Here is a 10,848-nt window from a genome sequence, read left to right on the forward strand (position 1 = left end):
GGAAAACTATTTAACTCGTCTGTACCTCAGTTTCTTCATCTGTAAAAGATGGTATATTGATCATTTTCAGAAAACCCTTTTTAAGAGAGGTATAGCAGAACTGTATTTTTCCTTCAAGCATACTATCCTCTATTAGTTATTCTTGAACTCTACTTGAGGCCTAACTCTATTCCTCAAGTTAAATGCCAGCCCCCCACCCACCCCTTGCCCCCCACCAGAACTTGTAACCTACAATTTAGCATTTCTTCTATAATTAAATTGTTAACTGCACTGATCTCTACAGACCAACACTTATTCTACCCAAATTGAAACTTGAAAACAAATGTCAAATAGTTACCAAATATAGACTAATGGATCTAAACCCCAGGACCAAGAAAGCCTCAGAGTTGTAAGGGATCACCAGGTGCTTTTATTCATAAAAAGATTAGAACACTAGTCATGGAGACCAATAATAGAAACTTCAGTGTAGCTGCCTTGGTCTTGACAGTATGCAGCTCTTGCTGACATGCATTTCTTGGTAGCTACCTGCCTTATTTACTGCCGGTTCTCTTCTCTCCTTCTGCATTATCTCTAAGTATGTTTTAGGTGAACACCAATGATACCCACTAGTACCAAAATGGGTGGCTGTCCCTCAGCTTGGTTCTACTTAGCTTACTAAACTTGACACCTAAGCAAAATCAATTAGCATTCCAAAGTGAAGATATATAGCATTCATGTTAAGGGGGAAGGGGGGAGATTACAGCACTTGAATTGGTTTATGAGTACACACATATACATGTATACCTCAAAGAAATAAAAGTCAGCTATCTTACAGCACTCAGGTTCTTTCAACTTCCCAGTTCTAACAATTATTAGGGCTTCCTATGTGCTAGGCAAAGTACCAGGTGCTTTGCATAGTCTCAATTAAGCCTCACAATCATCTTAGGAAGCGTAATTATCCCTTATTTTTGAATGAAGAAACAGAGGCATGGAGAAGTTAAGAGACTATACAAGGTCATTCAGCTAATAAATGGCTAAAATAAGACTTGAACTCAGGACTGGAGACGTGGCCCAGGCTGTAGCCCACCCACTAAGCAAGCTCTTGAAGCCCTTGAGTTCAAACCCCAGTACTACCCACCCCCCAAAAAAAGATTTGAACTCAGGCAGTTAAGTCCAGAGCCCAGTCTTAGCAGCTTCTAATTACTGTGCTACACTACCTCACACTATTCCTCATTAGATTATGAGATTCTCCCACTCCGCTGTAAAGGTGTTTATATATGCACAAGTAAAAACTCCTAGCTGGAGATTACAAAAAGATTTCCTTCTTAACTAAGCTTAGAGATGATATCCACAAGGTTTTACTGCTTACAATTAAAAGCAATAACCTCAAGTCAGTGTTGTGATTGACCTAAAATTTATGGATAGACAGAAGTTGAATAGAGGCATGTACAAATATTTATTCCTCTAAAGAGTAAGATATTTATTACAGATGTGTGATTAAATTGTCCCTAGTTCCTAGAACAGAGTTCAAAAGAAGAGTCTAATGAAAGAATTCTCTCCAAAGACACTGCTTGCAAGTCATACTACTCTCCTATTTTAAGACAAGCCATGATTACTTTGATGCTGTAAAACAAGAATGAATTGATGCTTACGCAAGTCATGGACAATGAGGGTAAACCTCCTAAATAGTTCAACCGTTAGAAAGGTTCACAGCTCCTGCTGCTGGAAGACATCAACACATTACACCCAAGCATTCCAACAAAACACAGAACCAGGAATGCAAGAAAACAGTAAAACATGTGGAAGAAACTCCACCTCCTGAAATAAAAGCCAATGGATCAGATCCTATCCACTGGTACCTCATTGCAGTCTTGCTGCAGCAAGAATTAAAGGTAAAGTATTTGGGGAAATCCCTTCAGTCATTCGTCAAATTGAAAAACAACTACTCATTTCAAGGAAAGGGGAATTTTCATACACTGTACTGAAAACTGCCAACTAACTCTTACATTTATATCTTTGTTAGCTGTTTCCTTAAAGCTAAAACTCACTAGGGTAGTGTATTCAAAATCTAAAACATTAAACCAAGCCTGGCCTTAAGAAGCTTTGTACTAACCCTACAAGGGGATTTATGTCATCTATAACTACAAAGGACACAACAAAATTCTTCTTTTAAATGTCTTTAAAAGCAAATATTAGATGGTAGCGTTAGCCTCATGGTCGGCTTCCCCTGGCTTGTAATCTGACAAGGTAAAAAGCTCATTGAAATATTTAACAGCAGTGGTATAGATTTCTTTGGATAGGTCAAGAAAAGCAACTCATCCTTTTTAAAAACATAAAGAACCATTTTATGGGAAGTCATTCTCTCAATCCAAGTGTCTGTGCATTTCCTCAGGGCTTTCTCAGAGACCTTATTGACAGGGAAAATGAAAAGACTAACAAAAGGACCCCTTTTCTCTCCCTATTCCCAGCATAATCTACCTCAGCCACAGGGCCAGTAGCATCCACACTGTCATAAATGCCAGCAATTAGAGAATTAGGCCATAAAACCACCCACTCAGGTATAAGAGTGCAGGCCTCCAGCTTTATTTAATGCATGCCATAAAAGATCCTGTACTTCCTTCTTTCAGGCCTTCACAACCAATGAAATGGCAATAATAACAACGAAAAAATAGCCCTTTGTCTGCCTACTTCATACTGATGTGATCAATGAAGCCATCTGGGTCCAGGTGAAGGATTTAAGATTCCTTTTTCTTAATGAAAGACTCCCCATTTCCTCCAGCATGCCACATTCAGATCTCTGAAAGAACATGTTGTATTTTGAGCACTAATATAAGGCAAACTAAAGTCAAACTACTTTTCCAGAAAAATTATTCTCTCTTATTCTGAATCTATTCTAGAAACTTAGCCAATTCCTAACCAAGAAATGGTGCTTATAAGAGTAGTCTTGATTAGCTCAATAATTTCTAGAACCTTCTTAACTTTTTCCTAGTCAAAAAAGTTAAGTCAACTCTGAAAGCTAACGTTTACTTAGCCTGTTTCAAAATCTAATATAATTTAGGATCAATCAGTAATTTTATTTGGTTAGGGCTTAAAGTGTGGCCCAAGCAATAGAGCACCTGTCTCACAAGCATGAAGCCGAGTTCAAACCCCAGTACCGCCAAAAAAAAAAAAAAAAAGTACTTGTTTGTCTTCACAGCCTACTAATCAAAAAATGCATATCATAAGTCTGTAGGGGTAGGGAGGGGGCTGAGGGGGGCAGATGATGGGGGCAAGGTAAATAATGTATAAGTCTAATCAGAATTGTCACTATGAATCCCCCCTGTATAATAAATATATCCTAATTAAAAAAAAAAAAAAAAACAAGCCTGTGGATTTACTCCACAAGATCTTACCTTCAAGCTTCATAAACCAGTCTAGCTAAGATCCAAGCAAGTATATTATAACAGTGAACGCTACATCTCCTTTTCTACTAGTGCCCAAAGGGTTAAGAATCTGATTAGAACCTAGGTACATCATGCCAGACTCATTAGTAATTTAACCTTTCTTAATCCCTGAAAATAACACATGCAAACAAAGGAGGGTTCCATCCCTGCAATCCTCTAGTAAGTTCCTCCTAAAGTAGTGATAGGCAATCACAAAGCTTCCCCTTTCTCAAGCCCATGCCACTGAGCTCTCTACCTTGGCAAAAGAAGAATGGAGAGACAAGATACTCACAAAAGGCCCGATTGAAGGCCTTCAGTTAAGTGCTAGAAGGAAGCTGAAGTTCTGTGCCAACACTAGAGGAATGTGGGCAGGCACAAAGAGATCTTAATTAGGAGACCTACAATTAAACACAGCAAGTCTCCAAAGAGAGAGAGAGGCACTGCAGTCTGTTATGCCTCTGAGCAAGCAAAGCACTGTTGCCACCCCCTCTAGCCACAGGGCAAGGAGGCAACTGGTACAGACTCTGTACAGCTGCTCTCTGATGAAGAGCTCCAAGGTGAGCAGACATGAGAATTAAGTCAAAATGGGAGAGTTTCTCTTACTTCCAATCAGAGGATAACCACTATTCTGTGAATGATTTCCTCTAGGAGCCTGTGCCTTAAGGTAAGTAAATGGAAGGAAAAGGTGGGGACATGGCACATGGTTTTTGGTGAGAAGAAAACTCCTAAAGACTGAATTTCTAATACTCACTCAGTACAAACCAAAGTACTTCATTTCAGAATGTATTAACTACTCCCCCATAAAGTAGGTGCTATCACTTTGGATTTATAAATAAACTCATATGCTAGAGTTTTTTCATTTAAAAGCACAGACACCTAAAGGAATATACCACTGAGACACAAAATAACTTTCCTTTTGGATAGTCAGGAATGTACAATAATGATAAATTTAGCCAAACAAGAGGGTCTCTGAATACCAGATAACGCCTGGGGTTCTATGGGTTCTAAGAACAATATTTAAAATTTTATCTTCAACACAGATACGGCGGTCCATGCCAGCAACTCAGGAGGCTGAGGCAGGATAATGGCTTGAGTGCAGGTGTTTGAGGCCAGCTTGGCAACACAGAGAAATCAGGACCAGGGGCAAGGCTCAAGTGGTAGACCCTTTAAGTGAGAAGCCCTGGGTTCACTCCCCAGTATGGCCAAAAAATAAGTCAATAAAAGTTTATCTTCATTTTTGTTGTAAATGAAATCAGCCAACTTCAGCAGTCTTTATACTTTTTCTACACAATCAAAACTTTCTCACCAAGTTCAAATTTCTCCAGATAATAATGCCGGTTAAATGCACAAATGCACAATCTGATATTAAAGATCACCAGGAGTCTAACTCTCACTCTCGAAATAAACTCAGAATAAGAAATTCTGACCTGACCAAAGTTAATATAACAAAAAGGAATCAGGATAATGGAACAAAAAAGACTCCTGAGCTATTGAGTAAGGTTTTCTCATTTTATTCATCAGTAAATTGCCCAATGTGTCCTAACTAGACAGTGGCAGAGGTGAGATGAGAGTCCATATCCATTCCACTTGTGTCCTATGCTCCATTTTCCTTTTGGTATGCTCAGGATTAGCTGTAAGGCAATGAGGAGCAACTTTCTCTTGGTACATACGCCTAGCTAGCATAAGAAAAAAAAAACCCACACTCTAACCACCTTCCAGCTGGAGGACTATCATCTTTTCTAAACCTAACCCAAAAGTCTGCCTCAGTCCACATGAACTGAATTGAAGTGTCAAATGAAAAAAGTATATACCAACATTGTAATTCAGTTTCAATTTATATCTAATTAAGGTTTGCAGTGTTATGATCCAGAAGAAAATTGTGCTTTTAACATTTTGAGAGGTGGGAGGAAAGGCAACTTGATTATGAAATTCATACTAGCTCATAAACTATTTTTGAAGCTTATATTAAAACAGCCCAAATTCTAGTCAACAGAGAAGATGCTGCTAAGCCAAGCTATTTATTTAGATGGCAAAGCAAGGTAGTATGGACACTGCCTGAGATGATCCTTAGGAAGATGGGACACTGACAGTACTACAAAGCAAAGGGGGCATGAAAGGCAAAAATGGACCTCTATGATTTCATATAGTATGCAATAAAACTTCCAGTTCTACTTCCTAGTTGTCACACAGAAAGCCCAAACAACAGAAACATCTATGTATTTTTAAATAATACCACCCTAACAAAATTTAGTCCCAAGAACTCTCACATTAGTTATTACCATAGAGATATCCAACACAAGCAGAGTAAAAACCAATGGCAGTGAGGTACAAGTGTCCTTGGCTAACAAAGTTCCATCACGGTATGATCAAGAAGTTCTGTCACCTAGCTTTGGAAGTTAACTTAGGGTTTATTAAGGCTACTTGTAGTCATCATTTGTTTAAAATAAACCACAATTTAAAGAGGTTAGAATCATTTTGGGTCCCGTGTTATATAGTCACATCTTCCTGAATCCAGACAAGACCTGATACAGAGGCCTGAACAAGTTCTGAGAAGCAATCTTTAGAACTCTCTATGTATAGTCAGCCCAGAGTGATCCTACACTTTCTTTTGGAACTTTATCACTGATGTTTTAGAGTATAAAACAAAATGCTTGGTTTCTACACTCAAAACTACCAGGTCAAAGGTGATCATCACTCTAAATGGCTTACCAATGATGTCACATACCATCAACCCATGCTAGATAGCCTCAGACTAGCACATCAAAACCTTACCAACAAATCATTCAAGCCCATTCAGAAGAATGATGTTTGATTCGAGGAGTCAACCACTCTTCTCATAGTGAAGTAGCAACAACTGCTCAAGCAAAAGTTTTCAAGGAAAAAAAAAAAAAGCCCTCTTATTAATATGATCTTATTTGCAATAACTACAATTCCTTGACAAGCTTCACACTATAAACTACTGTTAGGCATATCAAAACTCTACTTTACAATCATCTCATAATGCCAGTAGATAAGAAACTGTTAGCACCTGATAAAAGTTTAAAGGTGATTTGTCAAAAACCAACAGATAAAATATTCTGGTGCCCAGACATTAGGTCCCTGAATCCAGGTATCTCTCTTTCTAACCAGTCTCTTGAAAAGCTATGACTGGGAACTGTCAGCATAAAACTTTGCTTTTGAATATGTGATAACGTTTGGAGCATGATCACTTGGTCCTTCAGTACAAAATATATAAGCATGCTAAACAAGAAGAAAACACTTTAGGATTCCCTTAAAACAAACTAACTTCTTCTAACAGACACTTTCTTATTATACTCAAATATACATAGGGCTAAAAATTCTATATAAACCAGACAAGTCTCAATTTTGAAAATAAGCAGGTAAATGAAATGTCAGTAAGTCTATTCTTTTTTTTTCTTTCTTTCTTTTTTTTTTTTTTTGCTGCTGTATCTTTTAAAAAAGCAAAATCAACTCACATTTAAGCACCAACTCCATGCAAGTAACCTGAACGGTTCAGTCTTTTTGTCATGTATGAGGCCTTTGGTTCTCCAACTACATGGGATCTGTGTTGTTAGCTTAAAAAATACAGAATTGGCCTTTCAAAAAAAAATAATAATCTACAGCAACCAATAAATATCTCAAACAACCCTGCTGACTGCAGCTGCCTCCTGAAGGCTGGGCAAAGGAGGTGGAGATAGAGCAGAGAGGCAGGGAGAGGGGACGCTGCAGCTAGCTAGCTACACAGCAAGGAACACGCCCCCATCATGTCCTCCTTGCACTGTCAGAGGCAGGTTGTTGTCAGTCTCCTGATCAGACTGCCTTAAAAACAATTTTAAAAAGAAGGCAGGAAGACTAACAACTAAAAAATGCCAGCTCCCTGAAAGGAGAGGCCCGGGTCCCTGGGATCTCCTCCCTCCCCATCTTCCCAGGATCTTTTGGTAGATCTAAAGGGGTGCGGGGCACAATGGGCAACAAGGGGTTTGCCCAGGATATTTTGTGTGCACCAACGGCAGAGCACTCAGGAAACGACTGGTTGTTATCTTTCCCTTTCTGTTTCAATCAAGAGCACTCCAGAGCAGCAACCCCCTACCCCCCTTGCTTCAGCCCCTAGCAGCTGCTCTTCCTTCTCCTAGCATCCCCCATCCCATCCCTCCCTCTCCCCCGTGATTCAAACTGCCCCTTCTGCATCCAATGGAAAACAAATGCGCAATGCCACTAGCTGAACCTGAACTCAACTTCCCCTTCCCAGGGCAACTTTCCTTTTTCTGAAGGAGGCTGGATAACGCTTATCCAAGCATCCCCATTCTCACCTATTTACTAATGGGGAAGGGGCAAAGCCTGACCCTTCATCCACCTTGGGTCCCCTTATTAAGAATCAGAGATAACTAACTGTTCCAAGAACTAACTTTGCTTCACAATCCCTCTCTTTCTCCCAACCCAAGGAAACCACCATCACCACCACACTAAGGTAAAACTGTGCCTTATCTACTCTCCTTACCCCAACCCGGCTTCCCCCACCCCTTCCAAGTCCCAGGACTAGCCTAGGAGAAGATGGATCAATAATGAAATGACGAGAAAAGGAGAAGGGCGGGAGGCAGCGAGGGCTGGAGACTGCAAGCTCTCAGGCGCAGTGGGTGGGGTAGGAGAGCAGCTGCGTCCCCTGGGAGGATGCTGCCCAAGTCCCCCCACAAACACCTCCCCTCTCAGGGGCCCCTTCCCCAGTGCTGGAGGGAGAGCCTGGCCCTCTCCAGGGGAGTGCTGGAAAGCTGCTCCCCTCCAAGCCTAGGGGACACTGGCCTATGTCCCCTCTAAGAAGCTACTGATCCTTCATTCTAAAGGAAGGACAGGGTGGAGGGAAGGTAGAGCGATTCCGCCACCAGCAGGGTAGGAACTGCAGCCCTGGAAGACGGGGGATGAGAATGATGCAGAGGACAGCACCGTTATCTTCGGAGGGAAGGAGGTGAGGGCGGTCAGGTGGAGAGGAAAAGAGGTTTCCGAGGGTGGGGGTCCTGTCTGCCACCGGTGGCAGTGGGCTGGGGTGGAGATGTAGGAAGGGGGAGTGGCTGACAAGGTAGGGACCTGGCCGGGGACGGGGCGAGGGTTGCTCAGGTTTTGGTAGCAAGGTGCGGGAGGGGACAGGGATCCCCAGGGGCCCCTGGAAGAGGCCACCACCCGGGTGATGTCCGAGAGGAATTCTGCCCTAGGAGTAACACATCTGCCCAGAGAGGGAGGCGGGGATGTGGCGGGATCAGGTCTCTAGCAGGGAGGGAGGGAGCGATCTGGCTCGGATGAGGTAATCTGTGAAAGGGAGGAGGGGTTCAGTCCCGGGATGGGAAACCCCGGCGAGGGGGTCCGTGCCTGCCAAGGGATTTGGGGAAGGGTCTAGGGGAGGAAAGTGGGGACAGACGCCCTTAGCCAGATGGGTCAGAACCCTGGGGTGGGGGTGCCTGGGGGTCTGCAGCCCTGGAAGGGGAGTCCCAAAATGAGAGAGCCATCTGCCCCAGGTCAGGGACCCCAGGATGGCTCCAGAATTGGGATGCTCCTCAATCCCGGATGGGGGAGGGGAGAGGGCTCCACAAGAGGGTCGAGACCCCAGGTCTGGGGGTGGGGGGGTTCCTCGTTCCCCCCCCTCCCCGCTTACCTCTCCGCTGCCGCCTCCCCCGCCGCTCTCCCCAAACACGGCCCGGAACCGGCGCAGGTTGGTGCCGATGGCGGCCGAGACCTGCAGCGCCGCGTCGAAGCCCGGGCCCACCCGGAGCAGGGCCGGCCCTGAGGAGGCTGAGGACGATGACGAAGACGAAGACGAGGCGGACGACGAAGAGGCTGCTGAGGCGGCGGCCGCTCCCCCTGGAACCCCAGCCCCGCTGCTTCCCGCCGCCGCCGCAGCCGCCGCCGCCGCCGCCGCCGCCGCCGCCGCCGCGGCCGCCACAGCCGGGGGGGAGGGGGGCGCCCCGGGGCCGCCACCGCCAGCCGGGGGCCCGGGGGGAAGCAGCAAGGCCGGGACGCGTTGCCGCGGGGCGCCCCCTAGGCCCCGGCGCCCCCCGCCGCCGCCGCCCCCGGTGGTCCCGGGTCGGGCGGGGAAGCGCCACCGACAGCTGTGCGCCATGTTCGCCCCGTGAAGTGAAGCAGCGAGAGGGAGAGGCGACAACACAGGGGGGCGGGGAGGCGGAGAGGGGGGGCCGGGGGCCCCGGAACCTGCCTAACCCGCTCGGCGCCGCCCGACCGCCCGCACCCCGTAGGCCGCTATGCTGAGCGCCGGGCCGCGCCCGCCCGCCCCGCAATCTGCATACGGGCCTCGGGCCTGCGCCGCTGACGCCGGGCCGTGGCTTCTCTATGCCGAGGCCCGGGCCGCCTCCGCCCGCCCGCCCGTCCGCCCCGCAACCTGGATAACTGCATGCCCCGCCCTCCGGGAGCGGCTTTGCACTGGAAAAGGAGGGGGAAGGAAGCCCAGGAGCTCGGAGTGGAGCGCGGGTTCCGGGGAGAGGGGGAGGGGGCGAGGACTAGGGGGAGGATGGAGGCGGAGGGAGCCGGGGCCGCCTGCAGCCGGGAGAGCCCTAGGCCGATTACACACGTTCCCGGGACGCGCTGGGAATCGAACCGCCCGGGAGAGCAGCTTCCAGTACCGCGCGGCCGCCGGGCCGGGGAGGAGCGATCCGTCCCCTCCGCCTCGGGGCACGGATGCGCGCGCGGGGTTAGCCCGACTCGAACGCCTCTAGAATAAAAGAGCTCTTATTGTACTACATGCAAAGCAGAAGCGCTGCCCGCTTTACTCTATGCAAAATACAGAGGGCCTGGGCGGACGCGCTTTAAAAAAAATAAGATAAAAAGAAGCCCCTCCCATCTCCATGCTGGAGCTCTCTCTCCAAAACGCACACACCAAGTGGCAAGGTCTCCCGCCACTTCCTCGCCCGACTGTGCGTTCGGGGCCGAGGTGCCTCTGGCTTTGGTGCTCTGCTGCGGAGTTACGTGGTGTTTCCTCCCAGCTCGGGGCTTTGAGGCCACAGCGTGCTCCGCAAAAGACGCGGCGTTGGCACCAAGCTGCAGAGGGGTGGCTAACGGGGCCTGGAGGGAAGAGGCGGGCAAAAGCGCCCCCGCCCCTTCTTCCTCCGGTCCCTGCCTGCCGCTGCATGCAAAGCAGACCCTAATGTATGCACCCTGGGGGGGGGGTCGCGAGCACGTTTCTGATTAAGAGAGGGGGAGGAGGGGGGCGCTGGGCATTATGATACACTGGGTGGAAGGGGCCCGCCGGCGGCCAGCTCTGGGCGCGGGGTTAGCAAACTGAGGGGGAAGGAGGGAGGAGGGGGAGGGCTAGGGCGGGGGGAATGAATGTCCACCGGGTTTACTTTATTGGGGGGAAGAGAGGAGGGCGCCTCTAGCTAGGCGTTAGAAGCCTGCTAGGCTGGGAAAGCCAGGAGGGGAGGGAGGGGTCTGTGCCGGGAGAACTTGC

General features: G+C 47.1%; 1 protein-coding gene across 5 annotated transcripts in view; it reads right to left on the reverse strand.

Annotated features, from left to right (window-relative positions):
• Kmt2a (lysine methyltransferase 2A) overlaps positions 1-9,571 on the reverse strand; it is a 79,921-nt gene extending 70,350 nt beyond the window's left edge. For 2 of the 5 annotated variants that reach the window (XM_074066629.1, XM_074066627.1), the window contains exons 1-2: positions 9,043-9,571; positions 6,878-6,976 (exon numbers count right to left, since the gene is read on the reverse strand). In XM_074066629.1, coding sequence (XP_073922730.1) covers positions 6,878-6,976; positions 9,043-9,507 — 564 coding nt within the window. In that variant the 5' untranslated portion in view covers positions 9,508-9,571. The remainder of the gene's footprint in view (positions 1-6,877; positions 6,977-9,042) is intronic. The other 3 variants (XM_074066631.1, XM_074066630.1, XM_074066628.1) reach the window with 2 other exon arrangements.
• Positions 9,572-10,848: the final 1,277 nt, after the last annotated feature.

The sequence above is a fragment of the Castor canadensis genome, chromosome 2 (assembly GCF_047511655.1).
Source record: "Castor canadensis chromosome 2, mCasCan1.hap1v2, whole genome shotgun sequence".
In the NCBI taxonomy this organism is placed as follows: Eukaryota; Metazoa; Chordata; class Mammalia; order Rodentia; family Castoridae; genus Castor; species Castor canadensis.